The sequence below is a fragment of the Phoxinus phoxinus genome (assembly GCF_949152265.1).
Source record: "Phoxinus phoxinus genome assembly, chromosome: 16".
In the NCBI taxonomy this organism is placed as follows: Eukaryota; Metazoa; Chordata; class Actinopteri; order Cypriniformes; family Leuciscidae; genus Phoxinus; species Phoxinus phoxinus.
Window position 1 is genome coordinate 11923974 of NC_136891.1, and position 26950 is coordinate 11950923.

At 41.5% G+C, this 26950-nt stretch overlaps 2 protein-coding genes across 3 annotated transcripts in view; both read right to left on the bottom strand.

Annotated features, from left to right (window-relative positions):
* Nucleotides 1-1530: 1530 nt before the first annotated feature.
* On the bottom strand, nt 1531-13707 carry LOC307012380 (NACHT, LRR and PYD domains-containing protein 1 homolog). The gene is made up of 3 exons (XM_079638944.1): nt 13604-13707; nt 7331-7476; nt 1531-3100 (listed from the first exon to the last, which is right to left on the bottom strand). The coding sequence occupies exons 2-3, from the start codon at nt 7453-7455 to the stop codon at nt 2797-2799; spliced, it is 429 nt and encodes a 142-aa protein (XP_079495070.1). The 5' UTR covers nt 7456-7476; nt 13604-13707; the 3' UTR covers nt 1531-2796.
* A 2548-nt stretch (nt 13708-16255) lies between these two features.
* The window catches only part of slc16a10 (solute carrier family 16 member 10), a 44062-nt gene continuing 33367 nt past the window's right edge, over nt 16256-26950 (bottom strand). The window contains exons 4-6 of one of the 2 annotated variants that reach the window (XM_079638939.1): nt 22352-22495; nt 20735-20963; nt 16256-17741 (exon numbers count right to left, since the gene is read on the bottom strand). In XM_079638939.1, the coding sequence (XP_079495065.1) occupies nt 17527-17741; nt 20735-20963; nt 22352-22495 (588 nt within the window). In that variant the 3' untranslated portion in view covers nt 16256-17526. Of the gene's footprint in view, nt 17742-20368; nt 20554-20595; nt 20964-22351; nt 22496-26950 lie in introns of those variants that run through there. The other variant, XR_013800609.1, reaches the window with a different exon arrangement.

Sequence of the window (26950 nt, forward strand, 5' to 3'; positions counted from 1 at the left end):
TCCTGGTGGTGGTGGGGAGGTTGAAGGGGAAATCCTATGGTGATGGGGAGGATAGATGGAGGAACCCATCTTGTTGGTGGAGGGGTGGATGGAGGTGAGTGAAGCGTCAGCATCTGCGAACTCAGACGTGTAAGTACGGGTCTTTTATACTTCTAGTATTAAAACGTGATTGGATAGATGAGAAGATAATAAGTGACGCAACAATTGAGTCTTCCCGGCAGAACTTACGCTAAAGCTTTCATTTATATGTGCCTTAAAATGTCCGATTACAGCTAACTTCAGCATTTGACCAGCACACTTTTGGTCCTTTCCGCAAGGTTTTCAATTTCAGGCTCACTCTCATTCTCTGTACAGAAGAATACATGCTTTAGTAAGCTCTAACTATATGAGCTCATGTATTTACAATGATGGTCATATTCTGATTTAAACCTTGAAACTTGATTTCTCAATGGGCATCTTCTTAACACCTGGAAGAAATCAGTTAGGCTACTGATCAGTAAACTCAGATGTAACTCAAACCTGTATCTAGAACTTAAAACTGGTTATACATCTGATATCTAAAAATTACATTTCAAATGACATTCAAAATATTATTCTGGAGATGAAATGTTGTGTTAAACATCTCATTTTTAAAGTTTTTGACCAACATGAACATGATCAAGTTATTGGTATTGGCCAGAATTACAATGTTGGTGCAAAACTGATTCCATTCATGTTCTTCTAGAAAAGTTGCACTATAGCCTATAAGTGCAAATATCTGATTATTGATAACTGATTATTACAATGAATGGCAAAAGGAATGTTTAGAAATGTAAACTGATATTACCGGTACTGACACACGATAGCATTACATATATATAGATATATACATATATATATATATATACATATATATATATATATATATATATATACACATTATATATACATTATATATATATACACTGAACAATATTATAAACGCAACGGTTTTTTTTGCCGCCATTTTTCACAAGCTAAACTCAAAGATCTAAGACTACACAATGTACACAAAAGGCCATTTCTCTCAAATATTGTTCACAAATCTGTCTTAATCTGTGTTAGTGAGCACTTCTCCGGCTGCGTTTACACTTGGCATTAATAAAGCATAGCCTACTTTATAGAGGTAAACAGATTAAAACAGATTATGAACAACCCATATTGCTTGGATTTTGTCGAGCTTCGTTCAGGTGGCCTGACGTCGGAGGAAGACTGAGACTGTTGTAGAGGACATGAAGTTCAGAGAACTTATCATTCACTGCCAAATATCTGTGCTTCATCATTATTATACAACAAATCATATTCCAGCTGTCTTCTATCAGGACAAATAAAGGACAGGATCATAAGGACGCAGATATAGAGCTAGTGACACAGAAGTGGCTCAACTTACCCAGCATTAGTGGTAAAGTATGTTGTAACTGGGGAATTAGATTTTGTAATAGTTTTTTGTGCATTATGCCATGCACTGAAATATCCAAAATATCCCAATGTTAAATTATGACACAACAAAATAAAGTTAGAAAAAACAGCTTTTATTTGATAAAGAAAATATTAAATGTTCCTGATTGTAGTTCACCAATCTTTGTGTGTTTGCAGAGGAATATAATCACATGAAAAAAAGAGCTGGATCCTATTTGCCACAACTATCCTTTTTAGTAAAATTCTACATTTCATAGTTTACGGCTAATCTATAAAAATGTCCATCAGCAATTCACCAACAAGTATGAAATACAGTTAGACAAATATAAATATAAATACTGGTATACATTTACTTTGACGTTGGACTCGGTTTACCTTCCCTGTACAACATTTACTTAGACATATAAAAACAGGTGTGAGATATACTTGTAATGTTACTTTGAATTAATATTTTGAAAGAAGAATATTTCGGTAACTTCTGATAAACCCATATTGTTTCACAAATTGTTCAAAAGTGGTAAAGCTTCTCTCTCTAAAGAACTGAGATGAATTTAGCTTTCACGGCATCTCCTTGATTGCTTATAATGTCAGAGATCTTTCTCATGCTCTCCTGACTGGTTAAGCTCTGTGTGATTTCTGATTATTGTTCCTCATGAATTAGTTTCTGCTGACACAGTTTATCTGCAATGATCTGGACATTCTTAACCCCCTGAATGAGATCTGGCCAGTGCTTATCAAAATATCTTGCTTTATCTGCCTCAGTATTCAGACACGTCTCGTTTCTCTTAAGACTAATCAGATCAAGTTCATATTTCTCAATCGTTGCAGTCCAGACAGTCTTCTGGTCCTCTTCTCTGATAAGAGTCATTTGAAGATCATTCTCCAGACGAGTCTTGACCTTAAAGAAGTTTGGGTCAGTTTCTCTTCTGAGTGTGATCCCTTCTCTGGGATGGATAGAGGCACCAGGAACGGCAAGCATGTGTGGCGTGTTCATCCGAAATGGCCTGTCAGGTCTGGGATGCTTGATTGGGTCATTTGTCTTTTCATTCTTCTCAACTTTTTCTTTTGCACAATCATCAAATGGAAAAAAGTAAAGATATAGAATGAGAGGAACTTTAGAACGCATGTAGAGAAGAAGATCGCAGTGTTCATCCACTCGGTTTATCCGACTTATAATTAATGTTGTAATAGAGAAGGATGGTTGGACAATCTTAGCATGGAATCGGGTCAACTGAACAGGTTCTGTGGTTATTCCCTCGTCTTTTACGGTGAGGACTTTCACAGCATCTTTGAGAGAGGGGTCAGACTCTCCTAAACAGGCGTAATGGGGCAGATGAACTTCCTCCATTTTCCCTGAGATCACGTCACGTCAATCACTGGACCGATCCGGTTGCACTGCAGCCTCTCCAGCTCTCCGTTGAGGAAGAGTCCGTCTACGGTTCGGTACTGAAGGGTGACGACACAGTCACAGACCCATCGCATTCTGGTCCTGACACACTCGTAACGGCCTGGGTCAGTGATGACCCTGAACTTTGACCCTCCTTCATCTGTACAGGCCGACGGCTCAATCTGAAGCCACTGATCAGAATCAGCTATATGGACACAAGACTGACAGTTCAGCAGCGGGTGAATATCGAGCCCAGAAGGTTTGGGCTCAGAGAACCTGTGAAGAACCAGAAGAAGGCAGAATCAAAGAGTCAGGTGGTTTTTATGCACAAACTAAATTAATTGTTGAATAAACTAATAAATAAAACTCGCCGGTGACTTCAACTACGTTAGTAGTTATTTAGTAGTTTTTTTTTTTTTTACTTTCTAATAATTCAACGGACCGGAGTCAATTATTCCTCACATAATAGATGAAAAATACATTTTAATAAAATAAAATAAAAATTAAGAGTTCATATGAACTGTATTTATTTGCTTCTTCATCTGACTAATCGAAAAAGTAATCGACAAATTAACCCTCTGGCTGGGGTCTAAGGTGTTTTTGGGGTCCTTGAGATGTTCTGACATGCCCTGACATTTGTGCTTTTTTCAGTTGCTTGTAAACATATTAACGGCAAAGGTGTAATTACACTCTATTTAGCACAAACAGGGCTACCATAATATGTGAGCAACATGTATGTACATGTTTGTATTTTTGAGAGAATAATGTTTATGCATGATTATTTGGAAAAAATAAAAAATAAAGTTTTTGAAATGAGGCCACAAAACACATACTAAATATGTGTCCACAATACTTTTGACTAATTGATGTTGTTGCCTAGAGTATTTGCTTCAAAATGATCTGAAAATCATCCTGCCTAATCATTCACATAAAACAATACATTTATTTAAATTTTGCAAGACACTTTTTGTTTGGAAAGGCAATATGCGCAGGGGCGTGAATGATCATGAATAATCAATGGTTCACATCTGAGAAGACAATGACCTGCATAATGAGCCTTTCATTCGGGTGTCACTGAGCCACAAGAAAGAATGCAAGGACAACATAAATATACATTTCTAGTAATTGTGCAGTTAATTCTCATACTTTTGGAAAGTTTTGGAATATGTATCCTCTCCCCAAATTTGTCACTAATAAAACACAATAAAAATTATTTAAAGTAAAGGCTTATATTGACATTTTAAGATTTTGTTTACATCTACCTTGTAAGTATATTTTTTGCTATTTTATTAAAAAGGTTACAATTACAACAACATAAGACTGGGCGATAAATCGATTTTATCGATTAACTCGAATGTGTAGTGTACGTCGATATGTTTGAATGAAAATCGGTTTTCTCTATAATATCCGCCGACGCTCCCCTCTGGGCTCCCGTAGTTCCGAACGGGCTCAGCGCGTTTGCCATAGAGCTACACAAACAACATGGCAAATGAACAAGACCGTTGCAGCACAAGCACACCCGCCAAAAACATTTACAAACTGAATCTGCAGGGCTGTCAACTCTCACAAATTCACCATGAGACTCACGCAATTGTCACTTTTCACACGCTCTCACGCCATACATCCATTTTCTCACGCAGAGAAAATCGCGTATTTTAACATAACACATTAACGTATCTACTGTACCTAATATTTATCCAAAGGAATCGATATTAAATCAAGATCAGAATCAAATTACAAGAATTGAATTGAAATTGTGAAATTTGTGTCAAGCTATAATAAAAAGAGTAGCATACCAGTCATTGTACCATGTAAACATTGTTTTGTCACTAAACTTAAAATCTGTTTAGTCACCAACTGTTTTGACAATCACAATACACTTATAATTGTGATGCTGTTGGCTTGTGGTTTCTGATTGTACTTTAACCCCACGGGGAAAATCCAGATCAAATCCCAGAAGGGAAAATCAAAACAAAATAAAGTTAAAACTTGTTTTGAACAATTTATTTGTCATCTGCAGATTGATTTTAAATAGGGGAGAATTTTTTATTTATTTAAATCATATATCGGATTTTTTGTGAAAAAAATCGAGGATTTTTTTTTTAGGCCATATCGCCCAGCCCTACAACAACAATAAAAAATTTAACAATGCTTCAAGTGTAATCTTTCTTTTTAAAAACTAAAGTATACATTTTATCATACGCATTTCAAAGTTAAGGATTCATTAGTTTGAATATAGCCTACATTGGAACAAACACTATAATACATGTTAAGCACATCTTAGTTGATGACTTTATTTTTGACAAAACATACTATATTTAACATATGAGCAGAAATTGGTGAACAAAAGCTTATTTGATGTGGCAGTCTATTTTACAGTAAAAACTTTATAATCTATCCAAAACAACGAAATGTTGTCTTTTTAATATTTCCTCTGTAACATAGGTCTATCGTTTTTACGATATATATTAGGGCATATAAATGTTAATTTGCAGTTTAATACGTTGCTTATACAAATACATTTTATTTCAACATATTTCAGTTGATTTTTACTCATCTCAGTATAGAAATATAGTTTGGTAAAAGCTGTTCATTCTTTCACACACAGAAACGCGATTCATATTTAAACAGTCTTTTTGCGAGCTGTAGTAAACAACAGCACGCACCTGTGCGTCCATTCATTCACACACAGAAACGCGATTCATATTTAAACAGTCTTTTTGCGGTTTACAGACACTCTCTATTAGAACAAAGCACTTGAGAATAACAAACTTAGGCTACTATTCCTAAGATGGATCCGTTGCTCCTCAAAATACCAGCACTTCTGAGGTAAATTTTCCATTATTATTATTAAAATAGTATTATTCCTCACAGTGTCGCGAGACGGTGTAAACAAGTACAATAATCTGATTAAACTTGGTGTGTTTTATCGAGCTGATGTGAGCGTTCACAGGTTTGCATACATTGCCTCAGATCATTTGCGTTTGAATAGCGCTCGCTCTCCGTGGGCGTGTTCACATTAAAAGTTAATGGGCCCTATCTTGCACCCAGCGCAATTGACTTTGTACACCGACGCATGTATCAGTCCTATTTTGCACCCGCGCACAGCGGACTTTTCCCTCCACAGACGCACGTCGGTAAATTAGAGAATGAACTTGCGCTCCCGGGGACGGTTCAGCGAAAAGATAAGGCGTGTTCTGGCGCAAAAGTTCCTTGATGCTATTTTGCAGTTTGAGAAAACAATTCCGCCACTGACCAGGAAAATCCTAGTCTAAAAACAGTGGCGCGTTGCGCCTTAGTCATATGCTATTTTAAAGGCGCGTACTTGGCCATTATGTAGCTTGTGAACAACGCGCATACACTTAGATTCTCTAATCTAAACAGACACGGCAGTTTTCTTTTTTGCAAATCATACATTATTACAAGGAAAAATATTAAAGGGTTAGTTCACCCAAAAATGAAAATTCAGTCAGTAATTACTCACCCTCATGTTGTTCCAACCATGTAAGTCTTTCGTTCATCTTCGGATCACAAATTAAGATATTTTTGATGAAATCTGAAGGCAGTCTCACTCCTCCATAGGCTTTCAGAGGGATCCAAACTCGCCGGCCCAGAATAGTTATTAAAACATCGTTACAATAGTCCAAGTGACTACAGTGGCTCTGCATTAAGTTTATCATGCGACAACAATACTTTATGTGCGGAAAAACAACAAAAATAACGACTTTATTCCACTATTCATTTCCTTCTCTCTCGGCCTCGAGTTAGTTCACGTAGTGTTTTTTGCGCAGCGCGTCTGTGTTGTGCGTCACCACGCATCACACACATGACCAGCGTCGGCCAATAGTGAGTCTACGTGGTGACGTGCAACACAGACGCGCTGCGCTTAAACACAACGTGAAATACCTAGAGACACAGAGAGAAGGAAATTAATAGTGGAATAAAGTTGTTATTTTTTTTGTTTTTCCGCACATAAAGTATTGACGTCGCCCGTAAGATACAGTTTAAGATATTTTAGATTTAGTCCGCGAGCTTTCTGTCCGTCCATTGAAACTAACCCACTGATGTCACATGGAATACTTTGATGATGTTTTTATTACCTTTATGGACATGGACAGTATACTGTATATACAGTTTCAATGGACGGACAGAAAGCTCTCGGACTAAATCTAAAATATCTTAAACTGTGTTCCGAAGATGAACGGAGGTCTTACGGGCTTAGAACGACATGAGGGTGAGTCATTAATGACATTATTTTCATTTTTGGGTGAACTAACCCTTTAAGTCTGTATGACCATAAAGGACGGAGAATTTTAAGTCTATTTTACTGCTATGTGAAAAAAATCGAGCAAATCACATCGGCGCGTCTGCCGACCCCAGAGGGTTCAACCATTATCAAAATAATAATTTGTTGCAGCCCTATTAAAAATCTCATCTCTCTGTGTGAATTCAGTGTGTTTTTGACTCTTATAGAGCAGTTAAATCACCCACTATGTTTACACTCACCTGGGGTCAGAGGTCACTGCTTCATCACTGAATTTAGGAGGCTTATCCATGGATCTGTCACTCTTTATAGACACACAGCTGGGGTCTGCAGATGAAGATCTCTCTCTGCTCTCTCTGTTCTCCATAATGAGAAACCAAGTTCAGATCTGCACATGGAAACCTTTGGCTTTTGGCTTGCTAATTTGGGGACACTTAATATTCACCAATATTATTGATCTGCCTGCATTGACACCATAATATGAGAACTGAACTGAGCTGGACGATGACATCACTGTTTTCACCTGAGCGGCTATAAATGAACTGGGGGTTTTCCAAGATGGCGACCTAACCGCTCCTGTTTTACCAAGCACATGCAAAAAATACAAAAACCTAGTGACTGGCTGTAATTAGATTGTTTTTTATGGTCTGTAACGATTGAAACAAATCAGATACAATTATTTGGTATATGTACCAAACAATCTTTAAAACTCACTCTGAGATCTGGGGTCCCATCCCCCAGTGAGTGCAAGTAGGTCTTGGTTACCATGACCACGATCAGATAAGTTGGTTTTATGGCTCTTAAAAAATGTGGTCACATGCTCAAGACAGAGACAATGGGGGAGACAGGAACAATCTTTAATACAGACTTTGCTGCATTAAAGGGATAGTTCACTTTAAAATGAAAATTCATACAGGTTTGAAACAACTTGAGGGTGAGTATATGATGACAGAATTTTCATTTTAAAGTGAACTATCCCTTTAATCATAGACGACCTGGTCTATAAATGACCATACATCCCAGAACATTTTGTGAATGATTAGGCTAACTGTCTTGTGTAATGTCTAATACTATTATTTTGTTGATGCTGTGTATTTTACAATCTAATAAATGGTTACCTGTTGTGTCCATACTGTAATTCCTGATGCTACCTCTAGAGACGCTGTGTTGTAAGAGGATAGAGGAGTGGGAAGGAGAAGAAGAAGAGAATGTTTAGAGTTAGACTACATGTGAAGTTACGGTCGAACACATGTGGAGTTAAGATGGAATAAACACGAGACATTGAAGACATACGGTGTCGTGCTTACTACTCATCCAAAACATAACAAATTGGCGACGAGGATACTAAGTTAGGTTTAAAGTTAATGATCAACCATGTCCGTGCATGTCTCTGCACCGTCAATGTTCCTGGCTTGCCCGGGAGAGTCTACCATGCCATTCGACATGTGGTTGCGCATGTTTGAAAACTATTTGACGGTAATCAACGCAGTGGGTGATGCATGGCCTGAAGCTAGGAGGAGGGCTACATTACTTCACTGTTTGGGCGCAGAGGGCCAGCGGATCTTTTACGCATTGCCAGACACCGGTGAGACATACGATTCTGCTGTTGATGCTTTGAAAAAACACTTCATGCCTAAAATTAATGTTGTCGTGGAACGGCATACGTTCAGAAAAAGAGTACAAGCCTCGCACGAAAACATACAACAGTACGTTGCTGCTTTGCATGCACTTTCCGCTAACTGTGACTTTGGTGATAAAGGGGATGATATGATTCGCGATCAATTGCTGGAACATTTGCACAGTGATGATATTAGACAGAGACTGTTACTCGAGCCGGACCTGACATTACAGAAAGCAACTACCCTTGCAACACAATTAGAAGCCGCGGCTGAGCACGCAAAGAGAATGACGGCCGATAGAGATGCTCCAGTGCGAGCTGTACAAGTCAAGTCACATCACGCGAGAGGGAAACCCTGGTCAAATCCGACTGCTGCACCCGCTTCTTCAACCCGTAAGTCATGTTTCAGATGCGGTTCAGACAGACACCTAGCTAACTCGGCACAGTGCCCAGCTGCAAAGGTGTTTTGTAAATTATGCAACAAGAAGGGACATTTTGCTCGTGTGTGTCGTTCAACCTCAGCGAGTGATGTGCGCGAGGTGCAAGTACATGACGTCACAGTGCTGTATCTAGAGAACTCTGCCGAAGTGCCAAAGAAACTGCATTGCAAAGTGACTGTCAATACTCCTGCTTCATCTGGCACCACAGTACAATTCGTTGTGGATACAGGTTCTTCTGTGTCTATACTGCCTCTTCACATCTATAAACAACACTTCAGTGCCACACAATTATCAACACCTGCCATCCGTCTGGTGACTTATACACAGGAATACATACCTGTACTCGGATGCCTGCAAGCACAAGCGTGTGTATCAAACTCGTCAGCGGCTGCCACATTCTTCATTGTGGATAAGGGGACTGCTTTGTTAGGCATGGACTTGATTTCTGCCCTACAACTTCAAATAAATGGCGATAATGTCTGCACTTCTGTCATGGCCACCAATACCACATCCCTAACAGATACTGAAATAGGATGTGTAAAGAACTTTGTCCACAAGGCAAAAATTGACCACACAGTAAAACCTGTGCGTCAGAAATTGCGACGCTTACCTTTTGCAGTCAGAGCGTCTGTTTCAGCTGAATTAGATCGTCTGCTAAAAGCAGGTGTCATCGAACGTGTGGATGCTTCAGCCTGGGTGTCCCCCATCGTTGTTACTGGGAAGAAAACAGGTGGAATACGAATGTGTGCAGACTTAAGAGAAGTTAACAAAGCTGTCATTACTGACTGTTATCCATTACCACACATTGATGAAATGCTTACCAGCCTTAGGGGTGCTACAGTATTTTCTACTATTGATCTGGCTAATGCATACTATCAGCTTCCCCTGCATGAGGATTGTAGAGATATTACAGCTTTTATCACTCATGACGGTCTGTTCAGATATTGCAGGGTTCCCTATGGCCTGGCGTCGGCACCCTCTGCTTTCCAAAAGATGATGGCAACCATCCTGGAGGGCGTGCCAGGTGCCAAAAATTACTTGGATGATGTTATCGTGTATGGAGAATCGGCTGAGGACCATGACTTCAACCTCAGTACTGTGCTGCAGAAATTGAAAGAGTCTGGGCTGGTGTTAAATGAAAAAAAATGCAATTTCAAACAGACTTCACTGCGGTTCCTGGGCCATGTAATCAGCGCTAATGGAATCCTACCTGATCGAGAGCATCTGGATGCGGTCCGTGAAGCTCCGCCCCCATCTGATGCAGCATCTCTTCAATCCTTTCTAGGATTAGTGTCCTGGTACTCAAAATTCCTTCCTGGGTTTGCGACAGTGGTTGCCCCAATGCGTGAGTGTGCTAAAGAAAAGGGACAATTTTCTTGGACGCCTGATGCTCAAAGCAGTTTTGAGAACATTAAACAAATGCTTGTGTCCAGTCCAGCTCTTGCCATTTATGACCCCACACTTCATTCAGTAATTTCAACGGATGCCAGCGACTACGGGTTGGGTGCAGTGTTCACCCAAGTGCAATCAGACGGAACAGAAAAACCAGTGGCTTTTGCTTCTCGCACACTCAGTGAGGCTGAAAAGAAATATTCTACAGTGGAGAAGGAGGCCCTGGCATGTGTGTGGGCCACTGAGAAATGGCGAACGTACGTGTGGGGCCATCGCTTTACACTTCGCACAGACCATCAGGCACTCACCACCTTACTCACTACAAAAGGCATGGGGAGGGCCGGAATGAGGATTGCTCGTTGGGCAGCACGTCTGCTATGTTTTGATTATGACGTTGTCTATAGGCCGGGTTCCCAGAACCACACAGCAGACTGCTTGTCTCGTCTTCCCATACCGTCATCTGATGATGACTCTGCTGATTTAGAGCCTGAAATTGTTGCATTAATTTCCTCTACATTATGTTCTCTTTCAGTGACTGACTTTGAAACTGCCTGTGCTGCCTGTCCTGAGCTGGATATGCTGCGAAAGCAAATTACACATGGCTGGTCACCCTCCATCAAAGCAGTGAGTCAGGACATGGTCCCATACTTCAGAGTGAGAGATGAGCTTGCAGTGAAAGATGCTTTCATTTTCAGAGGAACAAGGTTGTTAGTTCCTGTAGCCCTACGACACACCTTGATTTCCTTGGCACACGAGTCTCATCAGGGAATAGTCCGCACAAAACAGAGGCTGCGGGATCTTTACTGGTGGCCACAGATGGACTCTCAGGTTCAGTCAACTATCGCTACATGCATTCCCTGCCAGTCCAATGACAAATCTGCTGTGACGCATCCAGCACCTCTGCAGCCAGTTCAGTTTCCTGAGGGTCCGTGGAAAAAACTGGGTCTGGATGTAGTCGGACCATTTGAAACCGCCACCCCTGCTTGCAGATATGCTATAACACTCACAGACTATCACTCCAAGTGGCCTGAGCTTGCATTTGCTAGTAGTGCAACTACTGTGGATGTCATAAAATTTCTGAGTACAGTTTTTAGTCGTCATGGCAACCCAGAGGGTATTGTTACGGACAATGGTACACAGTTCACCTCAGCTGCTTTCGCTGAGTTTTTGAATGAACGAGATATTAAACACATCCGTACATCTGTGTACTATCCTGCATCTAACGGTGCTGTTGAAAGATTTCACCGTGCACTGAAAGGTTGCATCCAGACAGCCATTCAACACTCACAACCATGGAACAAAGCTGTTACAGAGTGGCTCCAGGTGTACCGTGCAACCCCTCACGCTACTACGGGTGTGTCACCATATGAGCTCTTATATGGGAGGAAGATGCGAACCAAGCTTAACATCCTGCCTTTACAGGGGGAGGGCAAATGTGATCTTGCTGCAGTCCGTGAAAATGTGAAAAAGAAACAGGACAAAATGAAACTATACACTGATCACAGACGCGGTGCTCGCAATCCTCTCTTTGGTGTGGGAGGGAGAGTGAGAATAAGGCTTCCTCGTGCAACCCCAAAAGGTCATCCTAGATTTTCTGCTCCGGTAAGAGTAGAGGAGAGAGTGGGAACCAACACATTTCTGCTCAGTGATGGAAAAAAGTGGAATGCTGCTCACCTGGCATACTCACCTGAACTGATTGACTGTGCCAGTAACACAGCGCAGCAAACACACAACACTACACATAGTGCTGTGAAAGTCTCGCGTATGAGACGTAAGCCTGTTTGGCACAAGGACTATGAGATACACTAAACAGGACTGTTTACATTCAAGTTGCACAAGTGTAGCTCAAGAAAAAAAAAAAAACTGTTCTGAGAGAATTAACCACTTCTTGGTTTATAATAGTGTTTGAAGTAGGTTAACAGTAAAGAAAGGTTATTCATATGTTCCAATGTCAACTGACTGTTTATGCTGACCGTTCATGTATTAGGTCATGAGTTAGGTAACAGATATGTCACTGTTTTATATACATTGAATATAATGTACGGACTGTTACTGAATAGTTGTCTAGGTTGTCCCAACTACTTTATTCAGAGTATATGTTTCCTTCAAGTTGGGTTAAGAACAATGTTTTTACAAAGAGGGGAAATGTTGTGTCCATACTGTAATTCCTGATGCTACCTCTAGAGACGCTGTGTTGTAAGAGGATAGAGGAGTGGGAAGGAGAAGAAGAAGAGAATGTTTAGAGTTAGACTACATGTGAAGTTACGGTCGAACACATGTGGAGTTAAGATGGAATAAACACGAGACATTGAAGACATACGGTGTCGTGCTTACTACTCATCCAAAACATAACATTACCTAAACCATGTTTGGTCTCTATAAATTGGTACTTCGAAGATCGAAATGATTGTTTGTGTACATGATATGCCGATAGCTGCGCAACATATGCCTTCAACCTTCCTGAAATCATGATGAGAAGATGATACTGTACTAGAAGTCTTCTGAAGGCCCGGCACACAGACCATGCAAGTAGCAATTTAATGAGGTGCTCTGAGAATGATTTGCTGATGGTTCTTCTCATATTTAAATAGATATTTTCCATAGTTCTATTTCCTGCTTCCGGTTCCATAACACTCACCATGCATTACCTATGCATGTATACATACAATATAAACCCGGTGCACAGATCCGCCTCCTCAAGTCCACAACCCACCCTGTGTCTCCTTCAGCAAATAGGCTACATTTTGTTGAGTGTATATAATGAAAGTTGTGAAATAATTGGCTAATATTAACTCTAATTTGGTGCTGCAATGATTCGCCAATCGCGACGATAACTGACCTTCTCCTCTGAGATGCTTCAGCACTCAAACACCCGCTCGTGAGCGAATGAGTGAGCAATTCAACCATCATGCCTTCATTATAATCCTGAAGATTAACTTGTTCATTTTTACATGAGTCACAACTCCAAAGTTAATATTTGAGGATCGAGTTTAATATGATAACGACGCGAATGCGGAAACGTATAATAATATGGCATGATATCAGAAGCAGATAGATGAACTTACCGTAGTGTGATATTTATGACAGTTTCAAGACTTCTGAAGGTGAATTTACATTTCCTAAAGATCTTCTTTACTTTCGGTTTCTGTGAATGTAAGGGCATGCGCAGTAGCCTAGAAATCTAGACGCCCCTAGCGGCAGCAAAATGTATTTTGCAGCCAGGGCCAGTCTAGCAACTCTCAATACACATTCTAGCAGCAAAAACCCAGATTGGGTCAGGCCAATCACGTCGTGTATAGAGCATGCGGGGCGGGCTTAACATATGACGACAGAGTTGCGACGGCTGGCATAGGCACTTGTAAACAAAGAATGGCGGCAGCAGCTGTCGAACAGCAGTCTTTCAAATCGGCTTTGGCCGCGACTCTGGAGGACTTGGAGTTAAGTTTCTCTTTAAGAAAAGAGCAAAAAACGGCACTTAAATCATTTTTAAAAAAGGAAGATGTGTTCGGAGTTTTGCCGACTGGATACGGAATAAGTTTAATATACCAATTAGCTCCGCTGGTGGGAAAACGCACCACGTCACCTTCTTCGTTGCTCTGATTGGTTGTAGCGCTATCCTATTGCGTGCAGAGGGATTTTGAGAGACAGCCGTTTATCCCGCCTCTCAGAGTAAGCCTAGTCTATGGACAGTGTCCAGACTAAACATCTTGATGTAAGTCTGGCTGGCCAGGCTACATGCGCAGGGGTCTCAGGTCAACAACAAATAAACCCCGCCCATCTCTCTTCTCCTTCGTTTAGTTTTCTGGTGGGTTTAATTATGATGCCTCCTACTGTACTGAGTGTGTGATATCATGACTTCCTCAATCTCTAAGCCTTGCTTGCATCTGTTATTCTTTATTTCTATTCATTCCTTTCTACTCCTTTCCATTTTGGGATATAATTTCTCTCAATTGAATTATTTCTGAAACATTTTGTAATTAATATAGCCTACACTCCACATCTCTTTCAATATGATCACATTTATCTGTGTTTGTTTTATTCATGAGAAATGTATTATTATAATCTAGTAAATGTGATATCTTCTGTTTCTGAAGGGTTTCAGTTTTATTGATTAATCGATATTGTAATATTCTTGGTAATGAACTGCACACGATCTGTCACTTTGTGCACCAAGCCCTAAACAGTATATCAACATTAGAGATGTTTGGGCTGAGATCTGCATTGACCAGCAGCTGTCGCTTCAGCAGTCAAGCTCTCCAAGATTTGCTTTAATTAAACTGAGAACATTAAATTAACAAAGAAAGAAGCAGTCACAACAAAGAAGAAACAAACAAGAAAAATCAGACAAAAAAAGTAAAAGGCATGTTTTAAAGGCTTCTAGATTAGAAAGAGTCCCAAAGTAACTTCAGCAAACAAAACATAAAGTGCTTCACTAGTGTAGGCTACTAGTGTCTCTGAATGCTGTTTACAAGAAGAACAATTTGTATTAATAGCTTTCTTGAATTTCTATAAGAAATTATTAATTTAACAGGATAAACACGGTGGATAATCTGAAAGGTAACTTCACTTATTTTGTTTATAAATCACTGAAAACAAATGTTCAAAGACAAGGCAAAATAAAAGCTCCAATAATCAGAGTATATAGGCAGTTTAGAGAAGCGCTGGGGTTAATGCACCGGTTTGCACCAGTTAGATTCTTGTTTGCAGGGGAAAGTTTGGACTCCTCTCAATATCCAAGGTTTAGCCTGTGAAATTATAGGGAATAATAGTGTGAGTGAAGATCCAGCTCTGTCCAGTGTCTTTATGAACACGTTTATGCTGTTACGAGTGTCACCACACACACACACTTTGACAAAACGTTGCTTTCCTTAAAAAAAAAAAAAAAAAAAAAACAAGCAAAGGTGCTACGCCATTCACAAAACTATTATCTGAAAACCATTTAATTAATAAAACCAATAATGTTTTCTTTATTGTCGTATTCATTTATACCAAATTTATACTACATACAACAAGAAATAACAGAAGGTAATATCATGCAAGTTATGAGATCAAGGTCACTATGAAGCTGCAGAATCATATCATGTATTCAACCATCTGCATTAAGATTATAAATAGGAAAACAGTTTTATGAGACTGAAAGTTTATGAAACTATTTTCGGTAGCACTTTATTTTACAGTCCTGTTCCGCATGTACATATGTACTAACTATAATCATTATATAATCATAACTACATACTAACTTTGGTAAGTACACTGTAATATTTCAATAAATTCCTCAAGAACTGAAGTCAGTAATTTTGGTGTTTAGCTGAGGCCTGGAGAAAGTTATTTTACATGTATTATTACCCTGAGTAAATCACTGCAGCGCTCATCAAAACCAGGCCATATTTAATATCACAGAATATGAGGTTGCAAGAAGCAGAACCTTTTGTGGTTTGGTGTGCAACAGTGATTTACGTCAACAGCATAAATAAAAACAAATACAAAAATGATCATGTACAAAAAGTTTAAAAAATCTTCCCAAAAACATGGAAATGGTTTCAAATCAAAGAGAATTGAATGAACCAATCAAGAGTTAACAGACAGACTCTCTGCTGAGCGTCGGAAAAGATCAAGCTTTTCCTCTGAAATGTTGAGGGTTTTTTTCTGCTGAAACGAATAGAACCTGTTCATTGTCAAATCAATAATTCATATCTGTCCAATAATCATATTGTCAAGGCACTAACGAAGGTTGTTGCAATACATATGTGAAACAAGTAATAATACTCATAAAAACACAACAGAAGAAACATGGGATGTGTGAGAAGTGGCACGAGCACTTGGTGAGGTTTTGATCCTCAGAAGAATATTTGAGGATGAATGTCGATCGAGGTAGATCACGGGACCAGATTAACACTCCTATGGATCATCTGATCATGTGACGACTGTCCAGAGGAGACACGCTGCCATACGCGTCATGCATGAGACTCAAACATTCATACTCACTAATAAACTAAATAAACGCCTCTGCGGATGTGCTGTTTTTCAGTTAAGGCCTCATTGGCAGTACATGTGAATTTGACGCATGCAGTTGAAATGAAAGGGGAAACTCTGAGATCACAATGGGTGTTTGGCTCAATATAACCAATCAACACCATTGTTTTTTAACATCGATAAAAAAATAGCATTTCAACTTCACTGCATAGCAAACAATACTATATGCTGATATCTGCCCTGGTTGGTAAAGCTCATGTAAATCATGCTGTAAACGGTCCAGATCAGCTATCTCAAACACAGACGCCATGAAACGCTTCACTCCTCGACCAAAACATGATCATTTCTATCTGCTCTACACATTAAAACAGCATTTATGTTTCTTCAGTGGAAATATCTCTTAGATAATTGCATATAACGCATGACGTCTGCTCTAATAAAGCGCTCATCTGCATAAACATTCTTCAAATCTTTCCAATACAGGAAGAAATTAAGACATATGGCTGACTTTCCCAATTAAAACAATCATACGAGTTACTCATTATAGTCTGACGTAAAACAAGCTAGATTATAAGAATAAAGGAAACATACGAATACTTTCTAACTGGTTAATATAAGATCCCATGAATCTCCTCTGAGGATGAAGGTTTCAGGGCTTCCCTTCTTCATGAATGATTGTTCATGTTACACCATTTCCCTTTCAAACCCTAAAAGTTCAGTACAAAAATATTTTTTCTGAAAGATGCATAGCTCAAGAATCACATTCATGTAGAAGCCCTGTTTGACGGGTGTTCCTGCGGGGATAAAAAATTACATAACACAGACACATCTGAACACAGACTCACACACACATCTGAACACACACACACACAACGGTCAGTCTCTGCGCTGTGAATGTTCCTCAGATGACAGACTCAGGGTCTTGGTTCTTGACGTCCGTGTGGCACTTGTGCTCCAGCATGTTCTCCTGAACACACACACACACATCGGTCAGTCTCTGCGCTGTGAATGTTCCTCAGATGACAGATTCAGGGTCTTGGTTCTTGATGTCCGTGTGGCACTTGTGCTCCAGCATGTTCTCTGTGGTTTCGGATGTGGCTTCGGCCTCCTTCCTCTTCCTCCGTGCCTCCACCCACGGGATCACACACAGCACGGCCCCGCCGATGAGCGGAGGGATGCCCGCCAAGTAAAACGCCACGTCATAGGTGCCCAGCCGGTCTCTCAGGAACCCTGGGTACAGAGTCACACACAGACCTCAGATTAGCTCAATGCACTGCCATCTGAACACACGACTGAGATGCTTGTGCTCCATATCACTGCTTTCAAATCTGTGGCATTTACGGCACAAGTGATGGATGCTTCGTCATGTGATTTCAATAAACGAGGCTTTGTTACTTCATAACTGTTTCTAAATTTGGCGATGATCTATGTGAAGCCACGAATCAGTAGTGATGGGAGAAATTTTAACTAATTGCTTCGCAGAATGATTCACTGTTTAAAGACGACACGTGCTGGTCAAAACGGTTTAAATGCAACGAAAACGTCTCAGGTAACGACTGTAACCAGGGTGCCACGAAGGAAACGTATAAGAGGATCTCTTCCAACAGATAAACAGATAACCAACAGAGAAGCATCTATCGAGAGTGAGACTCGATGGCAAAGAGCTCCTAACACTGGACCCTGGGATAGAAACCAAGGTTTCCTCCATATAACCAAGACACGGAGACACCGCCGTGTTATCTTGATCCTACAGAGTGGGGTCTCCCTTGGGAAAAAAAAAAATCCTTGGTCACTGTAGGGGCCTCATGTACAGCAAGTCGAACAGTATAATGTTGGATTCTGCTGCCATCAGGCACAACAGCCTTTGAAACTGTTTTACAGTGAGTGACTGGCCTAGCGTTATCTCTTTTACAACTGTGAGGATCAAACACGAACAGGCCAGCACGGCCCTCATTGTCACTGACTCCCACACGACACCACATTCATGTGTGTGTGTGTGTGTGTGTGTGTGTGTGTGTGTGTGTGTGTGTGTGTGTGTGTGTGTGTGTGTGTGTGTGTGTGTGTGTGTGTGTGTGTGTGTCAGAGTACGGATCGGGCCGAATTTTTCTGTCCGAGCCCGGCCCGCGTCCGACAGAGCAGTAACCGAACCCGACCCGAGTCCGACAGGCATTAAGATATATATGTCCGAGCCCGACCCGAGACCAACAGTTAAAATCCCATTTCATTCTCATACTAATGACACATGTACGTTTGTTTGTGTGGCAAACGTGTGGAAACAAACGTGTGGAAAGACAAACGCTTTTATTAAGCAACTGTAGGAAGGCATTCGGAAAACAGGATGAGCGCATCAGTGTGCACGGAGCAACAAGCGCACTTTATGCTTCGTTCTAGGCAGGTTTTTGAGCACGTAAATCATGACTTAAAACCACGACTCACGACTTTGTAGCGTTCCAGGCCAGTCACGCCAAACTACCTGATATAAGCATGATCAATGCTGTCAAGTTCAGGTTTACGTCACCTTAACATTTCCATGCGGCAATACACTTTCACGACATACTTATTGTTTCAGACACATAACATTGTAATACATAATCGTGTGTGTATTATTATCATTATTATTATATTATTATTAATTTGACTGCAACGTTATATTGTCCTAAAGTGTATTCTCACCATGTACCGCCTGCAGAAACACTGCAACCGTAGGGGCTGCCATTGTTGTTTTGTATGGTTTCACGGACTATGTGACGTCAGAGCTCGTAACTGGGAGTACATCGATCTAGTACGAGTTCACGGGTGGGAAGTCACGGGTTTGACTGCCGTTCCAGTGCACTTTCACGGGTATAAGGTTGGAAAAACACGGGTTATAGGTTGCCTGGATGCATGTGTTTCGTTGTCACGGCTACATAAACAAATTTCAGCACACAGGAAGACAGATGTTATGGTAATATTTTACATGTATTTTAATCACAAAAATTAACGTTTGCATCAAGAGAAAGCATCAGGCACATTGGCTACCTACATAATAAGCTGTTTTACATTTAAAATGTTCAATGCCTTATCGCGCTGATGTGACCGAGCCCGATCCGAACCCGAACATAATTTCGAAATATCTGTCCTAACCCGGCCTGGCCCGTCGGTTACCGGCGGGTCCTGTCGGGCTCGGGTCGGGTATCCATCCTCTAGTATGTGTGTGTAATATTTGAGAGAGAAATGATGCTGTACTGCAAATCACAAATCCCAGCACTGTTTACCAGTGGAGCTTGACATTTAGAACTCAACTTAAAAGTATGGCTTTAATTTTCTAGTTTTTGTTTTTGAGTTCAACATGTTTATACAATATTTATTTTCATAAAAATAAAAAAACAAAAAAAACTATTTTTATGAACTACTTCCTTTTTTTTTTTTTACAATTCTCACTCAATTTTTTAACTATAATCTGCCATGGGTTTTCTTTAAAATGAGACCAAACTTAAGTCACATGTCTTTATGTCAGTTTTTTTGACATGGACATTTTTGTCATTCAAGGACCTCAGAGTAACTTTTTTGAATTGCCGTTAAGAATCTCCCTTAATTAACCTCTTTAACTGGCATTTTATTTGTGATGTTACGGTGCCATCTTGTGCTCAGATTCTAGTAATGTATAAATGTAAATCTGCCACAGTGATGCAGTACCTACTCCAGCCAACAGGTGGCAGACGATGATCACATTTCAGTCAGTTCACCTTTATTTCTCTAGATCAGGGGAGCCCAGTCCTGATCCAACACAGCTGACCTGCTAATGAAGATCTTCAGCAAGTGATCATCACACACAGCTGACCCGCTAAAGATCTTCAGGAGCAGTGATCATCATACACAGCTGACCTGCTAATGAAGATCTTCAGCAAGTGATCATCACACACAGCTGACCCGCTAAAGATCTTCAGGAGCAGTGATCATCATACACAGCTGACCTGCTAATGAAGATCTTCAGCAAGTGATCATCACACACAGCTGACCCGCTAAAGATCTTCAGGAGCAGTGATCATCATACACAGTTGACCTGCTAATGAAGATCTTCAGCACATGATCACACACAGCTGACCCGCTAAAGATCTTCAGGAGCAGTGATCATCATACACAGCTGACCTGCTAATGAAGATCTTCAGCACGTGATCATCACACACGGCTCCCTGATCCAGATGGGTTCACTGCAGGACGCTCCACACACACACACACAGTACCTGCGATGGGCGGCCCGACGGTCATGGGGATGGACATCATGCCCAGGAGGAAGCCGATGGCCTGCGACACGTTCTGGGAGCCGACCAGCTCAAAGGCGATGGGAGCCATGATGCAGATGAAGCAGCCGTCGAACAGACCCATGAGCAGACAGACGGCGATCAGCCCGCCGAACACGTGACACAGAGGAATCATCATGGACATCACCCCGATCACCATGAAGGAGGACACCTGCCGAAACACAGCACTGCTGAACCTGAGACGCCTCGACAGGGAAGGATTGCTTCTGCGACAAACTTAGGTTAATGCACTAAACTAATAAGTGTTTGAGTATTTGTGTAAAAGTCTGAGAATAATGCAGTGATTTTCAGCAATGACGCTTCTTACGGGCAGATTCACAACCAGTGGAGTCTGATTCAGAGTGAAAATTAGCCTGGGAAAACCCAGACCACTCTCAGTTGTAACTGAGTAAGGGTCTGGCAAAGCTCCATAGACAATTCATTTCCACAGGGGCGTCACCAACGGACGTCGGATAGATCTAAAACCAATCAGAGCGATGAATGTCATGACGTATGCAGAGCGACGGAGAAACATCTCGAGACTTTATATACTGTCTATGCTCGAGACTCTCAGCAATTCTCTGTTTGTGTTAACGAAAATGACAATTTTAAATCGCTTGAAACAGACGCGATAGCTGATTCGAACGAGTGATGTTGTGATGTTCCACGGCGGCATCCATCTCTGTAATGTACAAAATCTGCGTTACCGTCTCTGCTCTGTCGTCATCGTGTAAAGCCCGCCCCAACGTTTCTGATTGGTGCCGCGATTTCGACGGATTGGAAATGGGTTTCAATGGGCTCTTTGCCAGACCCACTTGCAGAGCAAATCTAAATTTGCCGAAAGTGGTCTGGGTTTTCCCAGGCTAAGTGAAAATTACTCTTTGAATGAATCATTCCAGAAGACTCTTGAACTCAGGGGTTACGAGTTTGAATCATAGACTGTAAAAACATATGGACGTAGTGTTCGTGACGTCACCCGTAGTGTTTCTGAAGAAGCATTTTTGAAGCCCAAAGTGGGTGCAGCCGGTCGTCGCCATCTTGTCAGCGCGTCACCCTCAGATAAACGAAAATGTGTAGCGAGGCGGATTGGCTGAGGTGACGTGACGGCAGCAGACAAACGGCGAGTAGTGACATCAGCGGCAATCCACCTGTCACTCAAGTGGTCACACCCTTAATTATGCACAACTTTAAGGCTTAATATAATTTAAACGGGTGAGTTATTTTAAAAAAAAAGAATCACCCCCCTCACAGTCGTAATGAAGGGCAGAATTAGCTATATAGATGAAAATCACTTTTTGTACCAGGCAGTAAACGTGTTTTTCTGCTGTAAAGTTAGGCATTTTAACATGCAGGTCTATGGGATTGACTCTCTTCTGCAGCCTGTCTCTAGTGGCCAGTGGATGAACTTCAGTTTAAGTCACTCAGTGTTGGATTCAAGAGAGAGACCGGAAGGTTGCCGCTTGGTTTGAATCAGTCCTTCTCTCAAATCCTCCTGAGTGAATCATTATCTGACTGGCATGGGAAGGTCAGGACAGGGACAGTGTTGACTTCGTCTCTCACCTGCAGGAAGACTTTGTTGACTCCGGGCACATAGTCTGCCACTCTGCCGAAGATGAGGCGACCCACGCCAGACGTGATGCCGATACACGTCAGCAGGACCTCTTTGTTAGCGTCTTGTCCGAAGCGCTCCTCGACATGCTTCATCTGGTAGTGAACACACACACAAACACACACAAACACACACACACACACACACACATACAGTGTGAACACATCTGCATTCAAATACATAAAACGGTTTAATCATTGAATAAAATATAATTCACTTGGCCATTAAGTTTCCCACAGACTGTGATATTGTGTTTGGTTGTACTGGACGGCAGTGAGTAAAAGACATTAAAAAATGTTAATGTGAGACTGAGACACATCTCTGCTTATGAATGACTGACAGCACCAGGTCTGTGGTTTAAAAACAGCCCAATTCTGCTGGAAAACTGACACACGCAACATAATACTGCCTTACAGTTTTTCTCGATTGTTTACACACATTTTCTGAAAGCATGCCTCACGTTCTCAGAACTCTACACACAAATAAAAAAACACACACACACAATGGGCAAAACCCCCAATTCTCCTGCAAAATGAAACTTTACATTCAAAACAATTTTATTTCTTCTCAAAATGGTATTTTGTTTTCAAATGACACAAACCATCATATGATTCATATGTTTCACACACATCATATAATATCTCTGATTGCTACGGTAATTGTAAAACTGTGTGATGGGTATTTGCCCATGTGATGAGTCAGTGTGATATTTGAATGGCAGTGTGTTCCTTGTGAAAACATGAAAATTTTCTGCATGAAAATTGTGCCAAATGCAGAGAATTGTGTGTTTTATAACTGCAAATTGAGTGTAAAGCAGGAATTGTACTTGTAGTTTAGCAGAATTGGTTCAGGGGGTTGGTGAATGAGTTACATGTTGTGGTCATTGTGTCACAAGTACCAGTAATTGTGTGTAAACAATCGAGAAAAACGGTAAAAGACAAATTTGAATAGCTTACTTCTTCACTTACTTTTGAAAAAAGTGTTTTACTCAGACATTTTTTCAGTGTATATATAATTTATACACATTACTTCCATAGTTGTGCTTAGTTTTGGTTTCATTTTCTTTTAGTCTGTTTAATCACCAGTTTGCTGTTTCTGCGCATAGAGCCAATTGGATTAATTATGCAGCTACGTGTGTAGCCTACTAAAAGAGTGTGTGTGTGTGTGTGTGTGTGTGTGTGTGTGTGTGTGTGTGTGTGTGTGTGTGTGTGTGTGTGTGTGTGTGTGTGTGTTTAGTTCATGACCATGTGTATTTTACACTTTCCGTGTTTTCACTGTTATACAGTAGGGTGTGCTAATACACATCTTCTAAAAGAGAATCTCCTGATCAAAACACAGGTGAAGAAGCAGAAAGAGCGATTTACAGCTTTACTGGTCCCAACTGGGGACATTCTTTTGGTCCCCATGAGGAAAACCACTTATAAATCATACTGTGCGTGTGCGTGTTCGTGTGCGTGTGCGTGTGTGTGTGTGTGTGTGTGTGTGTGTTGAGGTCACACAGGAATTAATTTAGAATGAACAGGCAGTAAAAGGGGCCTGTTTTAGGGACTGTTCTCTTTCAGTAGTGCAAACAGACACCTGAACCTGCTTCCTGCAATGCGTGTGAGAGAGACAGAGAGAGAGAGAGAGAGGAGAGAGAGGAGAGAGAGAGAGAGAGAGAGAGAGAGAGAGAGAGAGAGAGAGAGAGAGAGAGAGAGAGAGAGAGAGAGAGAGAGAGGAGAGAGAGAGAGAGAGAGAGAGAGAGAGAGAGAGAGAGAGAGAGAGAGAGAGAGAGAGAGAGAGAGAGAGAGAGAGACATTTATCATGAATGCCCATAATTCATATTTACTGTTGCCCTCCAGTCCACACACACACCAGTGAGAAAACACAGGAGTAGATCAGATCCAGAGGACGATGTGAAATACACGAGGCAGATATAGTGTGGGCGTTTGAGACCTCCTTCAGAAACACACCAATCTGAAGACTGAAAGAGGAGCGGCCCACCCGCCAGAGCAGCGCACACTCGCGCATAGTCACACACACACACACACACACACACACACACACACACACACACACACACACACACACACACACACACACACACACACACACAGAGTGCAAACTAGAAAACAACATCATTTGTTACATTTATATAACGCTTTTCTGAGCACTTAAAACGCTTCACATATGGAAGGGGGGAATCTCCTCAACCACCACCAATGAGCAGCTCCACCTGGATGATGCGACGGCAGCCATACTGCGCCAGAACGCCCACCACACACACACACACACACACACACACACACACACACACACACACACACACACACACACACACACACACACACAAGCTTACTGGTGGAGAGGAGACAGTGATGAAGCCAAACAGTATATGGGGATGATTAGGAGGCCATGATGGACAGAGGACAAGGGGCAAATTTGGCCAGGATGCCGGGGTTACACCCCTACTCTTTTTCGAAGTACATCCTGGGATTTTTTAATGACCACAGAGAGTCAGGATCTCGGTTTAACGTCTCATCCGAAGGACGGTGCTCTTTGACAGTACAGTGTCCCCGTCACTATACTGGGGCGTTAGGACCCACACAGACCACAGGGTGAGCGCCCCCTGCTGGCCTCACTAACACCTCCTCCAGCAGCAACCTGGTTTTCTCAGAAGGTCTCCCATCCAGGTACTAACCAGGCTCAACCCTGCTTAGCTTCAGTGGGGGACCAATCATGGGCTACAGGGTGATATGGCTGCTAGAAAGCCAGGCAATGTGATCATCATCTGGTGTTTGACTCGTGATGAGCCATGAAACCTTCACAGAGCAAAACACCGTCCTGCAGTTTCTCTGATAACATGACGACTGTCAGCGGGTCACAGCATTGAGGGCGTCCAACAGTGGAGAAATACTTCATCATGTCAAGTGAGAAACACCGGTGGCTGTGAGATGTCTACAGCATTTAAACATACACAGATTGTGCTGGAGTTGGTGTGTAAATCATATTGTTTTCAATTATTCTATTTCAGTTTAGATGCTGTCATTATGAATAGATTGAGCGGGTTAACACAAGTGTATTAACTTGACAGTGTATCTTTACTTTGGGCATTCAGAAACGAAGCTTGCAGACTCGCACTGCTACACTTCTGAACATCTTTGTCATTAATCATTTTGGCTGTTGTTTTTTAAAAGCAGCTTGCAAGGAATGAAACAAACCTTCAGTGGTTCAGGAAAGCTCTGAGTTAGTCTGTCGCAAACTAGATGTGAAGCAAGTCCAAGCAGTTTCACAGTGAACCGAATGATGGCGATAGTTTCTGTGCGAGTGCAGGTGAACCGCTGGCCTTTATCTGCTGGATCAGGATCATAAAAGAATAAAGAACGGACTCTGACTGCTGAAAGTGCTCATCTGCATTTCGTGATCCTTCAGCACATGACTGCTTACCTCAGCAGATCGAGAAGTGCAACATCATGACACTGTCAGCATCTGTCTGTGCTCGAGCAGATCACGAGACCAGAGGACACACACTCTTTCAGGATCCCTCATCTACACACACACACACACACACACACACACACACACTCTTTCAGGATCCCTCATCTACACACACACACTCTTTCAGGATCCCTCATCTACACACACTCTCTTCCAGAATCCCTCATCTACACACACTCTCTTTCAAGATCCCTCATCTACACGCACACTCTTTCAGGATCCCTCATCTACACACACTCTCTTCCAGAATCCCTCATCTACACACACTCTCTTTCAAGATCCCTCATCTACACACACTCTCTTTCAGGATCCCTCATCTACACGCACACTCTTTCAGGATCCCTCATCTACATAAACATTCTTTCAGGATCCCTCATCTACACACACTCTCTTTCAGGATCCCTCATCTACACACACTCTCTTCCAGGATCCCTCATCTACACACACTCTCTTTCAGGATCCATCATCTACACACACTCTCTTTCAAGATCCCTCATCTACACACACACTCTTTCAGGATCCCTCATCTACACACACATTCTTTCAGGATCCCTCATCAACACACACTCTCTTTCAAGATCCCTCATCTACACACACACTCTTTCAGGATCCCTCATCTACACACACTCTCTTTCAGGATCCCTCATCTTCACACATTCTCTTCCAGGATCCCTCATCTACACACACTCTCTTCCAGGATCCCTCATCTACATACACACTCTTTCAGGATCCCTCATCTTCACACACTCTCTTCCAGGATCCCTCATCTACACACACTCTCTTCCAGGATCCCTCATCTACATACACACTCTTTCAAGATCCCTCATCTACACACACACTCTTCCAGGATCCCTCATCTATACACACACTCTTCCAGGATCCCTCATCTACACACACTCTCTTTCAGGATCCCTCATCTACACACACTCTCTTTCAAGATCCCTCATCTATACACACACTCTTCCACGATCCCTCATCTACACACACTCTCTATCAGGATCCCTCATCTACATACACTCTCTTTCAGGATCCCTCATCTACACACACACTCTTCCAGGATCCCTCATCTATAC